Here is a 23,767-nt window from a genome sequence, read left to right as displayed (position 1 = left end):
AGATCTTAGCACTGTGCTTCTGCAAAACAAAGTCTGAGTGGGAATATCTGAAGAATGCAGTTGGTGATAATACATACATCATGGCTGAACACCAAAAAGGGATCAGCTAAAAGACAGGCCTGTTATAAGAACAAGTAGATATTCAGTGGTGATACAAAACAGCAGTTTCCAGCCTTTGCTAAGTGTAGAACTGCCTCAGAGACCAGAGCAGGAAATGTGTGCCTAGTTTCTGCCTTTGTGCCAGCCCAGCTGTGAATGCCTTTCAATCTGCATGTACCATAGGTCATGGACCTGCTCTGGTCTGGTCTTCATTCACATTCACAAAAATCTTGTGCCTGATCAGCACAGCCCACCCTCACCTCATGCAAGCCTTTAAATTAAAATAACCTCAGACTTTAAAACATAAAGTCTCACTAATGAGATTAAAGGACCATGAGACCATTTCAGTGTTTGCTTTTTCACCCAAATGCATACTTTTGCATATAGCTGGGAACAGTAAAGAGATAAAGCCAGGGAGTCTTCCTACAGCAGTCACACAGTGCTGGCCAATATTCATGCTGGCCAGAAAGCAGGGAAAGTAAACAAGAGAAAATAAGAGTGTGCATTCTATTGTTTTCAAAAGTTTATGAAATACAGCTCAAATGTATTTACTTCCTGTCCAACAGAATGGTTATTATGGCCTGCTTACTGGGCTTGGCTGCATTCCCTGCAACTGCAGTCAATTTGGCTCAGTCTCCGAGGACTGCGATCATCAGGGACAGTGTCAGTGTGTACCAGGAGTGGCTGGAGAAAAGTGTGATCGCTGTGCTCATGGCTTTCATACGTTCCAGGATGGTGGCTGCACACGTAAGCTCTAATCCATGATCCTTTCAGGCTTTGTCTGGAATTTCTTTCAGCAATATATTTTATGTTAAACTCTGGCAAAGGTCAGTTGTTTTGATGACTATATGGAAAAATCTGTGGAATGGTCTCCCAATACTTTGATTAAACTAGGGAACAAAACATTTCTTTGCTTATTGTGTGGTTCCTTGTAAAAGGTGGTGACTGTGAAGTAACAACTCGTAAAGGTTGCATGAGAGAAATATTACATCCTCAATAGCTCCTTTGTCTCTGTTCTTACAAAACACTTCAGTCCTTCAGAAAGAATAGAAATTTCTTTTCTTCTGCAATTGTAAAAGTTAAGAGCTACTTTTACAGATTTTTACCTTGTTTTTTCATTTAATTTTTAAAAATAAATTTTTATACTTTGAAAAGATGTCATTGACTCTATTTTCCCATCACCACCTGAATGTGTACAATTTTTAGTCATGATACAGAGGAAAATCTTAATCCAAATGGAGAACATGCCATCAAAAGACCTAATTTATCATGTTATTAAGATGCCCTTTTCAACACAGTATAGCTAAAGGAATGCCTACCTTTTCTCCAACCTGGCAGAAACATTTTTTTCATGCCTCAAATCTGAATATGAATAGTAATATGAAATCTGCAGTGAGATTATGTGATAGGATTATGTTTTGGAACATATATACTGTGTCTTTACTAAGAATCAGAGATCCCTTAGGTACCTTTAACCATTTCAGTCTTGAAAATTTTGTAAATATTATTAAAACAATTAATAAAACCAGTTTTCTGAACTGCTTTTTAGCAAGAATAGTATTGCATTTCTTAAATAGACAAGTGCTTCTGCAGCAGTTATTACAAAAATAGTTATACACCCCTATTATTCACTAAGCAGTTCTTGAAAAGTACTAATTCCTGAGATTAATCCTTTCACCTGCTTGAGAACATTATCCTATCTCCTGATGAGCTTTGTGCCCTGTAAAATAGATTTTTTTCCTACAAATTTACTCTCCTCCACAATAACTGTGTTTGATTCCCCTGTGGAAATGCAGCACTGCTTTTTAAATGACCAAACAGGTTATGTCAAGAAATGGTAGTGGGCTTTCAATAAAAAGATGACATGTCACTGTGCTCGTAATTTGTTTCTCGGTCGTTAGGGATGGCAAGGAGTTCTTAGTGGAATGGATAAGCTGTACTGCATAATTAAGAAAAGCAAGAGTATCAGTGGTCTTGGAGTTTCTTCTCTGTGGATAAAGATAATCATTCAGTCCTATTTCTCTTGCAGCCTGTGACTGTGCTCATACTCAGAACAACTGTAATGCTGATTCTGGCCAATGCATTTGTCCGCCTCACACTCAGGGACCAAAATGTGAACTCTGTGAAGAAAATCACTGGGGACTATCTCCTAAACTTGGCTGCAAGGTATGGTAGGCTGGCCAAAAAGCCATGGCTGTTAAAAGCAATTCGCCTTATACTAATGTCAGAATTGGACTCTTGTTTTGAGAACCTCAATCTTTATTCTCTGTCTCAAAGTGTTAATGCAACATGCTCCCATTAAAAAAAAAAAAAAATCAGACTGTAAAGTGTATATTGTGGAACCTTTTAAGAAAGCTGTCTTTGAAAATACTGATCAGAGTGTCTATTCTGGATAGTTGCATAGGTCATATTAAAATTCTGAAGTGTGGATTCTAACTTTTAATTGCTTATATAGCGATACTAAAACAGATTAATAGCACAATTGACAGCAAGGAACATTGTTTCTGTGCTAATCAAGGAGTGATGGTATGGTTTAAAGAACAATGAAATCTAGCTTATCTTGAAAGTCACTGCCTGCTTTTTTTTCAGAATATTTAAAATTAAAATGGTGTAAGGTAGTTAATGTTTCATGAATGGTAAAATGGTAACTCCCATTATCTCAGCTTAATATTTTTGATTAAGCAGTAAAATGCCAACTCAGTGCAGATCCAAGGAGTAGCAAACATTTACACAATTATGTTCATGCAGTAAATTTCTGACAGATATGGCATTGGGGCTATCTTTATTTTATAAATGATGAGATTTTAAAAAGCCTCAGAATTACATGAATGTAATGGATAATTTCACTGGAGAAACCACAAATATAATCAACTTGACAAGATCTGTCATTATATGCAGTAAGTACTTGACAAATACAAGTATCAGCCAAATTGTTTTCTTTTTTCTCCCTTTAATTTTTTAGAGTAAGGATGATAAAATAGTCCAATGATACCTCTTCAGTGTTTACTATCTTAGTGATTTATAGAAACTTACTTGGCAGCCAGTCTTTAAACTACTGCTTTGTCAGCTACCAGCTACTGTCATTCTTACCTAATGATCTGCAAATGCAATGTGCTGGTCCCTGTGAATTTCCCTTGAAGCATTCCTTTCATAGGGTGATTCCACAGCACTTGCCAACGATCACGTTTAATTAAATATGTAACTGCTCACTTTTGCTAAGTTGCTTAGCATTCCTTTTGGTTACAGCGTCACAGTAATTAACATGAATTACTCCAAGGTATTTTAGTTACTTTCTTGATGCAACAAACAATACTGTGATTGGCAGGTCACAGTCCCAACAGGGGTTCCCCTGTGCTGAATAGTCAGCTGTGGCAGGTGGAGATTTGGTGTGATGTCTGCTGGCAAACCCTGGAAAGGCTCTTGCGTGCTCTCTACATAGATGAAATGGGGGACATGCTCTCAGAAACCCAAATGGTTTGGGTTTTTTTGCGACACAAACTGCATTAGCAGGATACTTCATCTGGCTCCATTTCTTGCAGTTTTCTTGGTATTCAGCATGCATTTCTGGGTGCAGTGATGGAGCAGAGCTGTAGTCATGTTTTGCTTGCAACCCTTTTCAAGTGTGCTGCAGCACAGTTGATTGTACCTTAGAGTCCTTATTTAATCTTTATCACATATGGATAGATTGAAGTACACATAAATTATTTCTATTATTATGATTCTTAAAATAGGTTTTGACATTCAGAGCTGTAGAACTTTAGTGGTATCTGGGAGCCAAAGTTGCCAGCTTGCTTGGTCATAAAGTGTATTAGACTAGGCAGTGTAGTACCTAGTGCTTGCTCCTAGAGTAAAGACTGCTTAATACAAAGAGTACTGATGGTGGGCAGTAAACTGGTGAAGAATGCTAAAGGATACATAGTGATGCTAATAGATTTTGTGGGTCTTTGTGTAGAGTCCTTTACAAGGTAGGGCTTTTCATCTCAAAGGGACATGATGAGGAAGGAAGACTCAGGGAAAAGACTCACAGTCAAGTAATGATAGCTGAAATGTACTCTTTGCCCACACTGTTAGAAATAACCACAGAGCAAAACTGGACTTGTTAAGTAACCACAAATATGAAATTAAGACTGAAGATTAGATCCACTCTGCTTCAAAAAAGAATGTCAAATGAAGTACGTCCACTTTGCATCTTTGTAATAACAGGTCCATAATGAAGGATAGAAACAAAACAACCCCATTTCTATGTGGAAGTTCTTCCCTTTTATTATTGTATAGTAGTTGTTGGCAAACATTGAGTTTTAAGGGCCACTCTAAATTTACTGTGCTGTTTCTGTTGTAACAAAATTGGTTTTAAACATGTGCTATTTACGAACATTTCTTCTTTTCATCTAAGGCTTGCAACTGTAGTGACACTGGTTCAACCAATCTCCAGTGCGATGTATTGACGGGTCAATGCCAGTGCAAAGTTGAATTTGGAGGACAAGACTGTTCCAGGTGTGCATTAGGCTACAGGGACTACCCAGACTGTGTCGCCTGTGATTGTGACTTGAGTGGAACCAAAGCGGAGATGTGTGATGACACTAAAGGACTTTGTGGTTGTGAAGAAGAAACTGGCATCTGTACCTGCAAGGTACTGAAGTATTCAGATACTTTTAGAACAGCATTGTGGTTTTCTGATCATTTATTATATAAAAGTCAGGGAAGGTGTAGGGCTGAAAGGACTTCAAAAGGCAATCTGCATCTCTTCTTTGTACTCCTAAATCACCCCTAGAGGATTTTCTGTGCCAGCATTAAACAGGTCTTGTTATTAGTCAGCTGTGTTAAAAACTGCCAGATGAGGTTCTCCACTTTGCAACACAGCTGTAGGCAGAAGAGATAGCAACGTTACCAACATGGCATTGTTATTTTGTTCTCAGAAATTCCTGTGACAACACTAGACAGTTAGTCTCTCTTAACTCCCTTTGTTTTGTTTTGTGTAGCCAGGTATTTTGATTTCCAGTTTGTGGTCATAAAATTATTGTGGCACAGTACTGTAGTTCTCTTTTAGATGGAATTAATGGAATTTGATGTGGGTGTGTGATAAGAAGTCAGGATCAAGACACATTGTATGCCTAATCATAAAAAGTAATTTCTAGCTGACTGATGCTGAATCCTTGCTAAGTTTGCAAAACAGCTACTGATTAGAAAGATGCCAGTCATTTTCCTGTCCTGTACAGGATATGGCATATTTCATGACTATGGTCTTACTGCAGTCCTAAACTCAAATAGATTATATTTATTCAACATAAGATCCATGTTTTTATTCTCTATTAAGTGAATTTCTGTAACCACATCATTCTTGTAGTCCTCTTTTTCATGGATTAGTATTGTGAGGTAGAAATGAATGAGGATGCATTTGTCTTGCTTTTTCTTTTGCTCCTAGATTTCTGTCTGCCTCCTTTTGAATAGGACAAAGCACTGGCCATGAGTTCTGGGACAAAATTTAGTAAATCTTGATAAATATATGAGAATGGTGCTAGCAACTTCAGTGTCACTATATTTCTCTGTATGATGTAAATGCTTTCTGATACCAAGAACAATGCTGTATGAACCATTTTTAATGGTACAACTTTTATATGTTTTATTTATCTCTCTTGCTTTTTTCCTACAGTTGCATTTTGCCTTGCAAATAGTTTCAGTAATAATTGTTTATAACTCATAGCATTATTTCTTAGTTGCTATTTAATATTTTTCTGAGTACACGTAGAAAATTGGAGAAGAACCAGATGTAATAGATAAAAATATTCTGATGCAATGAGCAATACAGAGAAAATATTTCTACCTCAAGCCAGAGAAAACAATTTCTTCATAGAGTCTAGGAACACTTTGCAGCAGGAGTTGAACTTCAGAGTGCAGGACACATTAATTGATATAATCTTGAAGTTTCCGAGTAGACAATCTCTGATAAAAAGGTTGTTTTTTTCTTAACTTAAAAGCATGAATTCCCTACATGCTGTTTTGGCAATTAATTACTTCATTCTCTATGTAGAGATAGATACACAGCACTTCAACGGCTTTTTCCATCCTAGATGTGAAAGCATTTTAAAAAACTAATTAGATGTTACAAAACTCCAGTGAAAAAGCTATTATATTCTTATCCTCATTATACAAATGGAAAAAATGAAATACAGAGAAGTTTTTTTCTGCTCATACACACGTGGTTTTATTCAGTTTGGGAACAGCACATTGATTCAGATGATGTAGCATGCTCTTTTGAAAATCCAAATGATAATGATAAAAAGAAATCGATAAAAGCAAAATGGAGAATCTCAACATTTTTAAAAATGTGGTTATGTTGCAAGTTCAAATTTCTTTCCTATGCTATAACCAAAGGCAGTGCTCAAGAATAACTCACGTATATTGCTAATAGTGAAGTCTAAATTGACATTCTTGTGTAAAAAAAGGAAACATTAAATACAGATATTTAGTAGTAAAGATTTTTCTGAAAAGATGGGAATTTGTTCTTGAAAGACTGAGTGATGGAAAAGAACTTCAAGGCAATAAATGTATGCCTTCATAGCTCTCTCTCCAATCTGGTTAAAGGTGCCAATGGGCACTGACTGTAGTTTTGGGTGTTTCTTCAAGTTATAGTTACCAGTTGAGAAGTGAATGCAAAAACAGACACTTGAAAATATGTCCCTGATTCGTGTTCATACTGAGCAAATTCTTTGGCTTTGAGAGCCCATTTTCCAGCTGGAGGGGCAGAGATTTTTTCTGTCTTAAATGGAAATGTATAGTTGCTAATTTTTGATAGAAATTCAAATACATGACTTTAGCTTGAATGTTCTGTATTTTTTTTATTATTATCAAAAAGTACTGCATAGTAAAATAGATACAATAATTGACTTCCTGTTATGTAGTTTACCTAGCAACTACTTTTTATTCCAAAGAGAATCATCGTTCATTCAGGTAGCAATAGTAACATGAGTGTGCTGTTATGTTTTTTTTTATTTCCTCCAGGAAAATGTATTTGGTCTACAATGCAGTGAGTGTAAACCTGGAACTTTTGCTCTGTATGCTAACAATGCACTAGGTTGTACACCGTGCTTCTGTTTCGGGATGTCCACGTTTTGTTCGGAACTAGAAGATCATGTGAGAATTCCTGTAAGTCAAGTGACATAAATATACAGACATAATTTGGTGTTAGCCTCATGTTAGGCACTGCACTGGTGTGCCTAAGGTTGTGTACGTTTCATGAACCAGGCTGAATGTAATTGGCTAACTTGTGGAGGCAGTGACATGTGGCAGAACAAAAAAAAAAAAAAAAAAAAGCAAATGATAAGTGGTCATAGTCTTATTTCTAAAACCTTGTTTATCACTCTTCTTTTTAAAAAAACCCAAAACAAAGATGTTTCCCAATTTTTTGGTTTGGGCATTTATTACTCTAAGATGGACTATTGACTGTCTCAAAGCGGCTAAAACTGTTAACAGTATATTAACACTGAGACAGAGTATTTTTGTTGAATGAGTCTTTTCCTCTTTGTATTGCAGATAACCTTAACTCCAGATCAGTCCATTCTGCGTGTAGTAGCTCAAAGTAACCTGACTGGAACAGTGGAAGGAGTATTTTCCCAATTTCCTGATGTTTTGCTTGATGCTGCTATAGTCAGAAAACACTTAAACACAGAAACATTTTACTGGAGGTTACCAGAGCAGTTTCAGGGAGACCAGGTCAGATCATTAAATAATTAGAATGCTTTCTAGCTAATTCCTTTATTGTCTAATAGTCCTGTATTGTATAATAGTCACTTTATCTTGTTAAGATTTTGCTGCATTAGTTCTATTCTTGTAAGTCATAATATTACAAACATTCAGTGACTGAACTTATTTATAGCAAGCACAAAAAATATGTTTACATTACCCTTTCCTAATGAGATTTTTCTTGACCCTGTAAATTGGTAACACCCATATTTAATTACTATGTTACTCTTCAGAGATTGTATAGCGGGGAAGGATGTGATGTATTCAATTTTACTTTAGAAACTGGAAAGAGTTTTCGACCTTGACACTAGATTCAGTGTATAATCATGGAATCTCTGTTGCTTAAGAATTAAGTGAAAATTGAGTGCATGCCTTGAAAGGGCCTAAAAGAAGAAACTGTGACAGCTTTTTAGAAATACACATTTAACCTTGGTGCAAAAACTGTAAGTTTAAGTCAATTTTCATGTTTTATTCCCAATTCTTCAAAGAACTGACAGTTTTCAAGTCTGTCAATGATGTTAAAATGTTTTCAGCTACTAGCTCTAACCTTGGAATAAATAATAAAAGTAATATTTTTTTATCCAAACAGCTCATGGCCTATGGAGGGAAGCTGAGATATACTGTTGCTTTTTATGCTTTGGATGGCTTTGGAACCTCAAATTTTGAGCCACAGATTTTAATGAAAGGAGGTCACACCAGCAAGTTGGTCATCTATGTAGACATCCCTTCTCCAGAAAATGGAGTCAGAACTGACAAGGAAGTAGAACTGAAGGAGGTAAGCCAAAACATTGGAGTAGAAATATTTTCTTTCTTCTATAAGCTTTTACGGAAAAGCTCTATATATTTAATTAAATACTCTGAAAAATGCATATCTGATTTCAAATAGGCTGAGCAAATAACACTTGAATTAAAATGCATCTATTTTAGGGGAAAAAATGGCTGGGGATATCATGCTATAGCAGCAAATAACATTTTGACATTGCTTCCTCTTTCGGAAGTGCTGAAGGTGTTGCTGTGGGAAGTTTTCCAAACACAGGCTCTGCTTTCAGTGATAAATGACAGGTATTGTCACTCTCAGGCAACCTCTTAATTTTGTAGCCTGTATGTTACAGGCTACAAAACTCACAGCCCAGGGGATGTAAATCTTAGCCTAGCAGGAGCAGTAAGTTGCAGTAGTGCCCAACTGGACAATTTCAGAGGAGATAATGATGACCGCTTTTGGTCTCTGAGACCCTCTCTTTACTGGGACTGAGGTGAGGTTTAGTCTCTCTTCTTGACAGGAGGCAAGACCCAGTTACAGCAGCTGTTTCTAACTGCACATAAAATGAGTCCTGTGAAGTCCTGGTCTTTTGGCTCTCCGGGTTCTCCAGATCTAGCCAGAAAAAGCTGTGCCATGCAGGTCTGGACTGCTTTTCTGTAGAAACTGGTTGTGGAAGTTGAGTGCAGGGAAGGAAAGGAGAGGAGAAATGATATAAAACCATGTCTTGTTCTAACATGGAGCAAGATTTTGGATTTTCTGGGACCTAGAGTTTAGACATAATCACCGTGACTGCATTTCTAAAAGAACACATAAGGAGCAACAGAGCATTACCTTGAAGTGAGCTTGGACAGTCATGGTTTAATAATGTGTTACGTTTCCTCTAGGATTCTTGGAAGTATTTTAACTCTGTGTCTGATGAGCCTGTCTTACGTTCTGACTTCATGTCTGTGCTAAGCAATGTTGAATACATCCTTATCAAGGCAGCTTATGGCCAAGGATTACAGCAAAGCAGGTAAATCAGTCTCTGATTGCATTTATTTGTTATGTTGCATTTACTATGATTTTACCTAGAAATAGACCTAACAGAGCTATACAGTAAAGACTTAACTCAAATTAGAGAAATTTCCAGTTTCCTATTTATGACTTTTGTTCTTCCTCTGATAATAAAACATGACCTTCAATGGCAGCAGAATCACTCGTAATTCTTTCTGTGAAACATTAAATGTCTCTGCTGCTTACTTTGGCAGAAAACCCCATAAAGAAGCACACGTGGATGCAGTGTTCTGCAGGATGGGTGATGCAGTTAGATGTTTTCTAAATTATTTTTCCCAACTTATTTTTGTGGATATTGAATTATGTTATTATGGATTTTGAATTTTTTTTTTCCCAATTGAAACTCACAGTCCCCATAGCTCTTGTGTTTGTACCAATCTAGGTCTCTCCTGTAGCTTTCTGCACTCTGGGCAGTGGTAATAAAATATTTGCACCTCAGAATGGTAGCATTTTGCTGCCATTTTGAACAGAACTAGGTTACTAATGGGAAGGAGGAGATGGGATATCGTTCTTGCATCTGTTAGTTTGGAAACTAACAAGACAAGCGGAGATGCATCCGATGAAAACCTAATATCTATACATTTTCACAGCTGTGAAGAAGTATGGTTCCACCTCCAGATTTGGGATCATTTTTGATTCAAAGGTCCTCAGATATTTTTTTTTTCAGCTCTGTCCAAAAATCTGTGGGACAAACCAGATGTATTTCTGTCTAGTGTTTCTGAGGCAGAATTACATACTCTTGCATGGTGGGGTTGTCAGGTTTTGCAAACCAATGGGAATCAATGTATATTACTTTGAAGTACTTCTGATTTGTTTGTACAGAACCTTCAGATTTTCTTCAGATATTTGTATAAGGAAAAGGAGATCATGGGAAGTTATGTGTGGTAGCCCTGACCTTGAAGTATAAAAATGTTTGGATCTCAGTTTTGGTGCTAGGACTTCTCCAGATATTCACGTTGTCTTCTGCATATATCTTGTAGAATTGCAAATATCTCAATGGAAATTGCAATGAAGTTTGAAGAAATGCATCTAGGCAGAGGTAGAGCTCATCTTATAGAGCAATGTAGATGTCCTGCTGGTTATGCTGGATTGTCCTGTCAGGTACAGAATCATTGAATCCTTTTTGTGACATAATAAAAAAAGTCACTTAAATGACTTTTCAAATTGTTTGCAACTGTTGATAGCTGTAGTCATATATATTTTGTATTTCACTCCCCTTGCAAATAGAGCTGTGCTCCAGGATACTACAGGGGAAAGCATGCAGAACTTGGTGTAGAAGAGCTTCACACTCTGATAGCACCTTGTGTGCCATGTCAGTGCAACAACCACAGTGAAACCTGTGATCCTGAAACTGGAAAGTGCTTGGTATGTACAATTTATACATTTTTCTGTTGGATTCACCTGAACATACAATGGTAGTAACCTATGGAAGGAGTTTCTGGGAGAAGCATATGGCTGTACTATTTGTATAAAGTACAACCCCTCCCAACTCTGAAAAATGCAAAATCTGAGTAGTATTTCCCTTAGGGACTGTTCAATAAAATTATCAAGCTTTTCAGGAACTAACATCTTCAAAATCATTAATTATTTTAGTTTTACTTTAAAAATAACTCATGTATCATTTCAGTTTGTTTTTCTGTGAGACTTTTTGAGCTTCTGTCCTTGATCTGGCCAAGGTCTGTTTAGTCACACGAAAGAGAAGTAAAGGAAGCAGTAAGCCATACCACATCACAGACTATGTCAAAGTAAAATTCTTGGTCTCTCAGGAAGAGAATCCTTTGGGCAGCTTTAAGTGAGGCTTTTTTAGCTCCCAGAGACTAAAGTAGTATAAGGATACACCTCAGCTGAGTTAATTTGCTCACTTTCATTTTATCCCAAAGGTTGCAAAGAGGGGCCACATCTGACTAGCACATTGCCTCTCTCTTGTGGGCTGACAGCCCTGTGGACAGCAAATTCTCAGCTAACCAAATAAGGCACATTAAGTCTGTTCTCTGGTATGGCTCAGTATTCTTTCCTAAAGTTTTTTCTTTTTCTTTTTCTTTTCTTTTTGCCAATGGTGAGTTGGTTAGTTCAAAGTCAACTTCTGCTGAATTCATTCTTGAAGTCAGTTTTTAAAGTGAGTTTCCTTAGTCCTTCAGGCTTTTGTAAACCATTCTTTCAGGTTTGTTCTAAAGTATGTATCTCATGAGTAAGAACTATAGTTCTCATTTCTACAAGGCCAAAACACAAGTCTTTCACACTAGTGAATATTAGTCATTCTTCCTCTGAGCTTCTTGTTGCAGGGGTGGCAAGTCACCCTTGTGTTAAGAACACTACTTAATGGTAATTAAGTGCGACTACTAATGGTGTAGGTGAGAGAGAGGTGGTCTTCACCTCTGACTTCTGCTTCCATACAATTGGAAGGCTGCATTTCTACTGGTTACTGTCTTCAACTAACCTCTAAAATATACACACTTGCAAGAAGATGAATTAAAAGGAGAAAAGAAAAAAAAGAGAGAAATTGAATTTTATTCATTTAGAGGACTAGTCAGTTAAATTATGTTTACAATACCAATTTAGTGTTTTAATATTAATAACACTGTCTGATGATCAGTACTGTTGACAAATTAAATATAGTGTCTGTGAATCCTAAGTGTGATGGTCCTTGGTTTATAGCATTCAAATGCATTTGCTGAAACATTGAAATGTATTTTTCATCCAGATATCCTGTTTAATTTTTCCATCAGTTGCTGCTTTTTTTTTTTCTTTCGAGGAGTTTTTGCGTTGTACTATGATTTCCTGACCTGAATTGGATTAATAGAAGGAGAAATACATAAACCTTAATGGAAATTCAGAACAGAAATTAGGTCAGCGTGCCTGAGGGGACATTCACATAAGAGAAAATATGCTGGCAATCTGCTTATTTTTGCTTAAAAGGTTCCTCCACTCAGAGAATGCAGACCAATGGGTAGTGACATTTAGAGATGTTTGTTGGAAACTGTATATACGTTTAGTGATTGGGGGAAAGACAGAGTTCCTGTTGTTGTTTGTTGTTGCTTTAAACTGTCTGAATTCCTTTTTGTGTATCAGAACTGCAGAGATAACACAGTTGGTGATTACTGCGGTGCTTGTGCCCCAGGCTACTACGGGAAAGTAATTGGATCTGTCAATGACTGCTCTCTTTGTGCCTGTCCCAGAGCCAACCCTGTTAGGTAACCAGAACTTATTAAATCCAATGCACATTTTAGCATTCCAGATTTCTTGTGCTGTATGTCCCACCTGTTACTCCCCCCCACACTATGACAGCAGGAGTTTGTTATCGCTACATGTACTTAATTTTTAGACATTTGAAAGCTACATATTTTACTAAACGGAGCTTACATTCTGAGTTGTTCACAGCTCATGATAACTATGAGGTTTTAAAATAAAAAGATTAACTGATAGATAAGTCAATGTTTTCTCTAAGACTAGATCAACCACATAGAAAGTTTTATAGATAATGGAGTTAGTTGCTCTGACATGATTTAGTTTCAAATGTGGGTCTCTTTCTTCATTTGAAAAACAATGCTTTTGTATTTACAAAGATTCAGGCCATCTCCAGTCACTGCAGGAACTTTTCATGAGATCAATCCTAGGGGAAGAACAAGTACTCTTTTGTTTGAAATTTAGACATCTGTTTGTTTGGTGGAGGAACAGTTAACTTCATATTTTGAAACTCAAAGTGCTGTGCAGGCTGGTTTTTCTCCAGAAGCTTGAAAAGCGTATTTGTTGTTTGCTTTTAGATAACTGATTCAGAATAAGAGTCTAGCAACATGGATGTTCTCATGCAAGTCTCAGTTAGATATATACTATAGTCATATCATGTAGCATCCATTTTTCATTGTTTTATCTTTTAAAAGGAAGGCCGTAAGGTGCTTTAGCATGTGATACAGTAATGGAGTCACATTGGGAAAGCAAAATTTTAAGGAAGAAATAATTTAAAACACAAATTCTAGAGCACTGCATGAGATTGAGCAGAGGATGCTGTTGTTTACAATATTTAACCTGTGGCTGAAAGTGTTCTGTGTCTTTGTATGGTCTTCCATTTATGTGCTAGCAGGTATTTGTTTATTCTTCCTCCAGTTTTAGTCCCACTTGTGTCCTGAAAGGTGTTCGGGATTACCACTGTGATGCTTGTCTCCCAGGATATGAAGGACAGTACTGTGAAAGGTGAGTTATGCATGATGTCCCTATTTATCCCCAACTCCCAAGAACAGTTTGATTAATATGAGCCATATTTATACTCAGAATAGATTATTCAGTGTTCATAAATAAATATATGAATGAGTGCTCAAGGAGTTAAGACTGATTTGTTTGTTACTGTTAAGAAGCCATTAATTAAAAACCCATCAGTGATTCTCAAAGATAAACATAACATCTAATTTCATGATGAATATCTCCTGATGTTCATTTAGTGTCCCATTCCTCCCTGTGTAGGTGCTCCCTTGGCTATTACGGTGACCCTCAGCTTCCTGGTGGCAGCTGCCACCCATGTCGGTGCAATCCAAGCGGCTCTGTTCATGTTAATTGTGATCACGCAACTGGTCAGTGCCTCTGTAAGCAAGGTGTGACAGGACAGCTCTGTGAGGAGTGTGAACTGAGACATCTTCTTGTGGAAGACAAGTGTGTCTGTAGGTGGTTTTTAAATAGTTTACTTTCCCAATGGTTTTTGGTCTATTCCAGTGATATTTATGTGCACATGATTATTCCTTGAATGTTTTTATGATGTCAGGGCCTTATTCTTTCTGTGAAAGGAAAAAACCCAATATCTCTGTAAAACGGGAGGCGGGGGATGGTGGTGTCAGGGTGGTGTCAGACTAGATATTCTCCAGAGGTCCCTTCCAACCTCAACCATTATGTGAACACAGGAAACTACAGTAAAGATCATAACATCAGACAAGCAGTTAATCCTTAAAATGGCTTATTTAGTGTTACAGCCAAGTTTAAGGAAAGATAATTTTAATACTTTTTTCCTGTCTGTAGCATATCTTTATTTATTTGAAAATGTTGAATTCCTATGTCATTGACCCTTTGGATGTAAGGTTGCTGTAATAATACCTTTGGAATTATCCCAGGTATGCAGGCGTTCTCCACCAATAATTAGTCATATTCCACCAATAATTATTAGAGGGTGGATAGCAGAAAGACAGAGCAAGTACAGTAATTTGCTTTTACAATGAATTGGGATTTAGGACTCAGATTTTGGTTTTTATGAGTAAAAAAACTCCTAAGGAATAAATGGAATTACACCTCTAGGCTTGAATTTACTGTCTTCCTAACCTGTTTGGGTGAGTGTGAGTGACATCACCTGGATTTATAGCAATATAGCTAAATAGGCTCAATAACCTTATAATACAGCAAGCAGCTCAATAGCCGACAGGATCAATAAGGCTTGAATGTGTGCTAACCTAAGGAGAGTGTATTTGGAATAGGTCCTCTCTTGGGGCAGGAAGGGAAGGGCGGTACTACAAATCTGTATACTCAAAATTACTAAACTTAATCACTCTTAACTCAAAAAGTGAAGGCACATACTGTGTATATCAAAATAAATTTCAGTATTTGGTGGCTTCTTTTAAATACTAATGTTTCTTCCTCCTCTTAAAATGGTTTATTTAGCTTGTGATGACAACTGCACAGGAGTTCTGTTAAACAGTTTGGATAACCTCAACAAGGCCATACTTTCGATGAACCTCACTGGTGTTGCCCGCGTGCCCTATGGGATATTGTCAGAGTTGGAGAATACAACAAAACATCTGAAGGTAAAATGAACACACAGATAGTAGAAATACTTGGTCAGACCTTTAAAGCAAAACTTGCAGCCACTCATATATGCCAGTAAGTTAACAGAAGCCTTCCTGAAGTTCATGGCTTGAATGTGTGTATGTGTAAGTGATACCAGATTGAGACCATTACGTTTGGTATAGAAAGATTCCTTAAGTTATTTAGCTGCCTGTATTACTTTCTTTTGATTTGTTGTACTAGCATTTAAAGAAATGGATGAATATATTTTTCAATCACCACTTTGATTATTGAATGTGCTATATCTATGTGCTTCACCTGGATTATGTGCATCCCTAAGACTGGCCAGACCTACTGAAAGCAAGGGGAAGAATTTTCAGCAGTAAAATAGAAACCTCAGGCCAGGTCTTTTCCCTTTTTGGTCGCTTTGCTGAAGAGCTGCCAAGGCACAGATCTCGAAGTTGTTCCCCTAGAGTCCTTGGGAGGAATGGGTCTGGCTTCTCCATTAACCAGGGTGCCTGGGATGCAGCAGCTTGCTTTCCTTTTGGTTGAGTAGCACTCCCAAGCGTGAAGTCCTCCATCTCGGGACACAAAAGCCAGGTAGAATGTTTCAGTGTTGGAAACTTTCAGGCTGCTTGTGGCAAACTTTCCTTCTAGCTCCACTCCCCCTTAAAGAAAGCATAAAACACCTCACTTTGTGGTTCTAGAGGGTCGTTTATTGTTGCTGAGGAGTAAGTTCATGTGGTCTCTGCACAAAGCCAGAGATGAACAGAATCCTCCCTACTTCATGACCACTAAAATATGCATATTTATTGATGAGTCTGCTCAGCAATAAGTTAAGCAAGACAAGCTCTAAGACAGAAACAGAGCTTTCTTCTTTGTGTTCCACCATATCACAACAAAATCAAAATCATGTGAGCCTTCTTGTGCTGCTGGATTTGGCAAATTAAGAGTTTGAATTAAAATTTCTTCTCTTTAAGATGTAAGGCAGACTGAATTCCAATCAATGTACTTCAAAATGTTAATAATTACAATATCTGAAGGCAAACTTGATTACATGTTTATGCTTCATAAGAGATATTCTTATCCTTTAGTTGGTAACAGTTATAAAGCTTCAGTTATGCTTCCCTTCCTTTATGTCATAAGGCATAAACACACAGAATTGTTGTAATACTTTAAGGATACAATTGACTTGCTTTCTGTAATTGTTTTGTGTTTGTATAGGAGAATCATCTTCTGGGACTATGAACATTATTCAATATGTAGCTTTTATTTAGCACTTTAATTATAAACCAAAGTAAAATCTTAGGTAAAAATAAAAGCAATTTAAGTTTATCCTTTAGTACATACATTTATTTTTTTATATTAAAATCAAATAAAAGCAAGCTGTCACTTTCTCGAAAGTGGGATGTTAAAAGTGATATAAAACTGCGTATGATATCAGTTCTATTTATGTAAGGCCACAATATTCTTATGCAACTTAATCTTGAGGGTAAATTAGTAGTCTTGTAACTTTTCTCTGTTTGGCAGCAGGTATTCCCCTCTTTCTTGCTAATCAAAGATTACCTTCCTTTTTGCCTTGTACCAAAGTAACTGTAGCTGGAAGCCAGAAAATCCCCAAGTTTGTTTGTGTGAATTACAGATATTCTCCCTTGCACTGTATTGCGTCTTTGCGTCATGCTGGTGGCTCAGGAACTCTAGTATTTTCTCTTTTCTATGCATTAGGCATGAGTCTTTCAATAATGAGAAAATTATCAAATCAGATCGTCTGCTCCTCATCACTTCTGCATCTCCAGTCCATCTGAGGACTTCAGTAGTTCTCTTTTTCTAGTTAAAGCCTCCTGCTTTACTCTTCCTCACATACCTAGACATACTTGCTGGCCCATTCTGGGTTTTTGAACTGAGCTTTTTAAAGAATGTTGCAGTGCTGTATCCCCGGAGGCTCAAGAGATTCAGCTTCTCTTTCCTTATTCTGAGGAAAAAGCTTTGAAATTTCCTTTTGACACAAGGCTGTTGGATAATCCTGTGTATTACTCCTTTAAAAAGTTGGGCAGAATGATACTTGGTGTTTACAATGGTTGGCTCTGAAACATCTGAAATCTAAAAATAACCTTTCCCAGACTTGCTCTCTTTGATGAGATGCCTTAAGTTTCTATGCATCTTTAGAGAAGTGGTATCCTGTTGCAGGCCTTGACTGTATCAAATATGATACGCTTGGGTACGATGGCCTATTTATTGGCATATAAGGGAGTTTTGAGATAACCTTGAAGCCACATACAGCCTATTATTCTCTCTTACTGGTGAGAGGATCCGCAGGGCTCCTTGTGTTAACTTACATAGTCTGGACAGCCAAAATCCTGAACTCCTGAGTGCCATCCACTGGATTTTGACATTGAAACATAGAGCTCTTCAGGGTCATCCTCACAGATATACCCTAGATGCAGCTGTTTTGACAAGAGCAGCTGCCGATACAGTAGCAACTGTAGGACTGGATGGAAGCATTTAATTTGATGGGCCTTGGAACTTCTCAAAGTAGCTTATTTGGGCAGATCAGACTGTGGTGAAATTGAGAATCAGGAGAGTAGAAATTGTGCTTTTTTCTTATTAGTTGATTGAAAGTACAACATGGCTGGATCCTTCTTTTCTTATTTAAAGAAATGACACCTTTTGTAGCATGAACTGTATGCATGTAATTACTCTGTCTTATGTGCTTTGCAAATCAGTCATTTAAAATATATGAATAATCTATTGTGCATAGTTATGTTCTTCCCAGAACTTTTCTGGACACACAACAAAGTCCTTAAATTACAGTGTGTTGTTTCTTCTTGTTTCCTGTAGGCGTCTATAGTTCCTAGGGAAGATCCAACTTATTCATTAGCTACAGCAAAAGAAAATCTTCTGAGTTTATCAGGAGGAATTGATCAGCTGCATGAAGAGGTAGGTGTGCTGGCTTCTTTGTTCTTAGCCTTTCTGGAGAGATTCGTTGGTATTTCATAGCATGGTACATAAATGCCAGAGAGCTGTTTAGAAATTATTTTAAATCTATAGAGTTCAATGAAAGAATTAATGCATTCTGTAGTCTTTCTGAGGAGAGGAGTTGATTGGTCTGTGGAATTCTGCAAATGATAGTATTTTATGATAATGTACAGGAGATTTCCATGGTTTCTGTTGCAGTTGGGAAGCTTTTTGAACTGTGATCATTTAAGGCCCTAAAACTGAAGAAATGGAGATACTTTCTTCTCACTAGTTTTAATATGTGGAGCTTATTCCAAATTATGTCATAGCTCAATATTCACCAAAAGTCTTTGATACCTATAGTATTGTGTTTAAAAAACTCTCAGCAGAAATAAATCTGTTGAAAATCCACATAAAAAAGTAGACAACATTTATATTCTTTATTCAGTTTTAACACAACAAAAATTGTAGGTAGAAAATTGACAATAGTACTTCAGCCATTAGATCTCATTTGCTGACCATGTGTACCTATAGTTTTCTGACCATATATATGTAATCTAACAAGGTGCTTGCACCAACAGTGTTGTTATTTCTAAAAGTGATGTATCCAGAAGAGTGATTTTCCTAAGATACATTAATTGTAGCTAAAAATATATGTAATGTTTACTTTGTTAAAGAAATAGCTTTGGTAGTTATGATCTTATTGATTATGAAAATAACAATATGATAACACAATTCTTCACTGATATCAGAGGCTGGAACTGTCAATATAATTAAGGCATCTGCAAGCATGGAAGCATCAGAGATTTATGAATCAGCTAGGTCTACATTGTTTCCTCTCACAAAGCATTCTCAATATTGGGGAAAAAAAAGTGTAAAAACCATAGACAAATGTCATAAATTAATCAGTGTTTTAGGAGAACTGTCAAAGATTATCTCTGATTTTATTCTAGTCATCTAGATTTTTGAAAAAAGCTTGGCAGCTTAACACAATGACTCAGGAAGCCAGGAATAAAAGTCAAGAACTGACTGGATTTATTGACACAGTACATGCAACCATCAAAGGTATCCTGCTTTTAAGATATTTCCACTTCTTTACAGAATTTAGAAGGGAATTTCCTTTGCAACTTTTAAAGAACTATTTACATGAAAAGTGCTGCAGTTTGCACAGGGGGTTCCCATATATTCTTTTTTTAATGGTATGACTAAATTGTTTACTCTCCTACTTAGTACTTGCTGAAGTTGCTGTGTCACTAAATGAAACACTGGGCCTGGATCTCCCTCTGTCAAATGCTACATTTCAGAGCCTGCAGGATGATATTTCTGCCCTTTTGGATTCATTGCGCAAGAAAGATTTTGTTCAACAGCATCGTAATGCTACCAGTGTCCTAAAGTAAGCCTGTTCTACTGAAAACTTTATTTCACATGTCTATACTATGCAATACTGCTTTTTGGAGAGATTTCTGGAGAAACATTTTGCCATAATAAGAAGCAGTGTGATGGATAGGTAGCCCAGGTGGAGCTATATGAAGTCTGGGATTACGTTATTTGAAAATATTTGGGGACCTCATGTGCTACTCATGTAGCCAAAGCATGTTGATCTGGATGTGACACAAAATGCCATTGCAATAAGTGGAAAGACACTCACTGGTTTCAGTTTGATTCAGATCTGGCCCTAGTACACATCTCCTTGTTGCTTTTGGCTAGGAGACTTCGTAGAACTGTCTCAGTCATTTGCAAGCCCAGGACATGTCAGGTCTGCTGAAGAACAAGACGATTTATTGTCACTGGAATATGTATCACATAGATTTGCAAATGAAACCAAGGCACTTGTTTCAGCATTCTGAGCCACTATTTAGGATTATATTCCATTGTCTTGATTTGTCCCCAGTTAAAGGCTATTTAAAAAATGGCTTTTATATTCATTATTTATTAGTGCTCATTGCCAGACTTGGCAATACAAACATTGACTGTTCCAACAGTCAGCAAAATTTTTGTTCCAACTTCAGAAATACAAAGTATTGCTGTAGTCCACAAAACGCTGTAAGAACGTTAACATTGTCTTCAAGGGACAAAGATTTAGACCAGAGCGGAATATTTCTGAAAATTTGACTTTTCTTTATTAAGTGCTTTGGATTAGACAGGGTAGAATGTTTATGCTGGTAGCATATCTGATTTTTTCAACAGACTCCTGTGCTTGTCCTTGAACTGAATATTAAATTGTACAAAAGCTAAATGGACTAGAAATGTACCATTTATTCTTATATTTACTAGGAACTTCAAATAGCTTTTTTGTACTTACAAAAATGTCTCAAAATGTCCTGTTGCATAGTAACAGAATGTTCTGACTTTCAACATCAACTTTTGAGTTGTTATACAAGGCATTTGTAAATTAACTTTCTCAATTATAGGCTTTGTTGAAATTTCTGAAAATTCTCTGATAAGTGTCCTTTGACAGCTTGAAGAAGAGAGTTAATAAGATTTATAAGATTGTTTGCTCTGCAGAATTTATCATGCAATGCAGCTGTAAATTTAAAACTGATTTAAATAAGCAGCTTTTGACAGTGCATTTTTCATGGAGCAGAGGTTAACACATGGCTCACAGTGGACTGAGCTTGTGATGACATTTTGTTAAGCAATATTCATAACTGAGGTCTCCCCATATTTTGCCATGTAAGGGAAAGTTCCCAAATCGTTTGGAATATAACCTTTTTACTCTACACTGAAATAGGAGCCATTACTGTCTGTAAAATACTTTCATTCTTGTAACTTTTTTAAGACTGGCTTCTGAGTATAGGGATTCTGAATTATTAGTTTTAAGAAATCCATGCAAATGCACATGTTAAGAAAGATGGAAGTGCGTTTTGCTGTATATAATTGTGAAATAAACTAGGTTTCTTTTGCTTTGGCTAAAGAACGATATGATTTAAAATCTGATTAAAAGGGACAAACATTTATGGAAAAGTATCATTACAGGAGTTGTAGTGTGCAGCATTTACGCTGAAACAAAGAGAAACAAAGGAATAGACTTTCAGGATCATTTTCAGTTCAATTCCTTCAATACTGGAAAGTGTTCAAATGGAGATGCAAATATTCCCAAATAGAATAGCTGAAGCGATTAACAACTGACAAATTTGGGTATATTTGATATTTCCCAGATAATGTCTGTTACTGATTTCAAAAGATCAGTGCAGAGATCGCTCATTTCAGTGTTCATTTTAATAAGGCTATTTGTTTTTATTTGAAATTTAAAATTTTCAGGACTCTTGGGTATATGTCTTTCAGTTCTGGTTACTTGTTTCTTTCCAATGTCAGTCCTCATAATTGATGTTTTGATCCTACATTCAGAATATGAATCACTACAATTAAGACATAGAGCAGTCCCAGAGTGATGTTTCACTGAGGTTTTGATGTGGGGGATGTCCCAAATCAGTCCAAGCAAACGTGATTTGTACTAGCCCCTTTCCCCTCTAGTCACTACATAGAAAGTTTTTGAACTGCATTCCTGCCCTCTCCCCCAGACACTCATCTTTTTGTATGGTAAGATGAGTAACTAAGCTAACGTGTGTGTATGTTGTTGTAGAAAAAATTTAAGACTTTTGTAAGAAGATGCATTTAAATTAATTTCACATGACCCCAATTTCTCCTCAAGAAATCCATGCCTGAGTGTCTCTTTTGCTATTTATTTATTTTTCTGATTCCTCTCTTTGTCAGAGCTGCAGAAAATTTGTTGATCCGGGTTCAGAAAGAGTATCTTAAACCCCACCAGGAGCTTGCTGAACTAAAAAAGGATGCAAGCCAGCTCTTATCAAAGCACAACAGCAGACTGCAAGATGCCCAGGAGGTGGTGAATAAGGCGCTTGCTAACATCAATGAAACCAATCGCTTGTTTCCTCTTATCTCTAGCAACCTGGCAGAGTTAAATGTAAGACTGGACAATCAGTGTTGTTGTATAAGAAATATCAAATATGAAATTGTATTTAAAAGTCACTTTATAGATTTTAATGTTTGTACATGTTTAAACATGTTAATATATGTGATACCTTAAAACCTCAAAGGAAACCAGACCTCTGTTTGAAAACCAAAAACTGAGTATGTAATATGTGAACTCATCTGCACTAGCTGATTTTGCAGACTACTATAAAACACTTGATTTATGCTGTAGGACAAAAAGCTAAATATAAAGGAAAGTAAAGAAGACTCGGCCATGTTCATTAAAGAAGGGAAGGTCCTAGTGAACGTTGCTGCTGCTCTTGCCCAAGATGTAAAGAACTCTACATCTGTAAGTTCTTAAGGTTTGACATCCTCTTTGACATTATCAGGTGTATTTTGCTATTGAAAAAAAACCCCCAAAAACCACAAACCATTTTGTTGTGCAGAACCTGGAAGTCCACCAGGATGGGTTAGTCCTATGGAGCACCAAACTGCGACACCATGTGGATGAGCTGGTGATGCAGATGTCTGTGAGAGGAGTGCTTGACCTGGTGTACAGAGCTGAAGACCATGCCGCCCAGGTCCAAAGACTTGCAGATGCACTAGAGAGGTAGATAAATGACAAATATGAACTCAGGAGAGATTTCCGTATGAACTTGACAAATATGAACTCAGGAGAGATTTCCGGTAGTGTCTGTCAGATTTGATTTAAATAGTTGGTAGTTTAATCTACTAAAGGAGTTCCCTGTCCACAGCAGGGAAGTTGGACTACATGATCTTTAAAGGTCCCTTCCAACCCAAACCATTCTATGATTCTGTGATCAATTTTTATTCCCCTTTAATTTCTAGTGCTTTTTTCTTTGAATTCTGTGTACCTTTATTAAGTGATATCAAGGGGGATGATTAGTCTTGCATTTCATGTGGCTTACTTACACAGTAACTAGTAAATTATTAAATGCTCAGTGAGCATATCGTCATGGGACTAGAAAAGCTTCTGGTCTGTGTATGCATACTTGACAATATATCTGAATCTCATCAAGAAGCTATTCCTGCTATGCCTCTGTTATTGTTGCTTTCAAAGCATCTGGCAGAAATGAGTGGGTTGCGATCTCAAATCCACTCAAAATCCACTCTCAGAATTTGGAAGTTGTGAAGGTATTCCAGTTAATTCAATGGAAATTAATCTTCTATCCCAGGAATCCTTCTAGAATTCTTGCTCTTTTGTCTTTCAAAGTCAGCAGATATGTGTGTTTAAAGTGAAATCATATCAGATTGGAAAATTTACATGTATTTAAGTTCGTGAACAGAAAATTTTGCTCTGTGTAACACTGAGCAACTCTGCTGACTTCATTGCAGCCAGATAGATTCAATAAAGCAAAATTTAATTCAGAATAGCTTTCAGATGCTTATAATTTCCTCCTAGGTGCTGTATTTCTCTACTTTGCTTTTGAGCTCCAGCTAGGAACCTGT

General features: G+C 36.9%; 1 protein-coding gene across 1 annotated transcript in view; it reads left to right on the top strand.

Annotated features, from left to right (window-relative positions):
• The window catches only part of LAMA1 (laminin subunit alpha 1), a 108,431-nt gene that overhangs the window by 57,935 nt on the left and 26,729 nt on the right, over positions 1-23,767 (top strand). The window contains exons 21-39 of the mRNA XM_075744399.1: positions 666-846; positions 2,129-2,265; positions 4,493-4,729; positions 7,099-7,242; positions 7,630-7,809; positions 8,429-8,614; positions 9,484-9,611; positions 10,633-10,753; positions 10,880-11,017; positions 12,722-12,843; positions 13,754-13,840; positions 14,108-14,301; positions 15,287-15,429; positions 18,248-18,346; positions 19,318-19,429; positions 19,595-19,757; positions 22,079-22,289; positions 22,530-22,646; positions 22,744-22,907. Coding sequence (XP_075600514.1) covers positions 666-846; positions 2,129-2,265; positions 4,493-4,729; positions 7,099-7,242; positions 7,630-7,809; positions 8,429-8,614; positions 9,484-9,611; positions 10,633-10,753; positions 10,880-11,017; positions 12,722-12,843; positions 13,754-13,840; positions 14,108-14,301; positions 15,287-15,429; positions 18,248-18,346; positions 19,318-19,429; positions 19,595-19,757; positions 22,079-22,289; positions 22,530-22,646; positions 22,744-22,907 — 2,864 coding nt within the window. The remainder of the gene's footprint in view (positions 1-665; positions 847-2,128; positions 2,266-4,492; positions 4,730-7,098; positions 7,243-7,629; positions 7,810-8,428; positions 8,615-9,483; positions 9,612-10,632; positions 10,754-10,879; positions 11,018-12,721; positions 12,844-13,753; positions 13,841-14,107; positions 14,302-15,286; positions 15,430-18,247; positions 18,347-19,317; positions 19,430-19,594; positions 19,758-22,078; positions 22,290-22,529; positions 22,647-22,743; positions 22,908-23,767) is intronic.

The sequence above is a fragment of the Balearica regulorum genome, chromosome 2, assembly GCF_011004875.1.
Source record: "Balearica regulorum gibbericeps isolate bBalReg1 chromosome 2, bBalReg1.pri, whole genome shotgun sequence".
Lineage (NCBI taxonomy): Eukaryota > Metazoa > Chordata > Aves > Gruiformes > Gruidae > Balearica > Balearica regulorum.
This window is presented reverse-complemented; position numbering and strand designations above follow the sequence as displayed.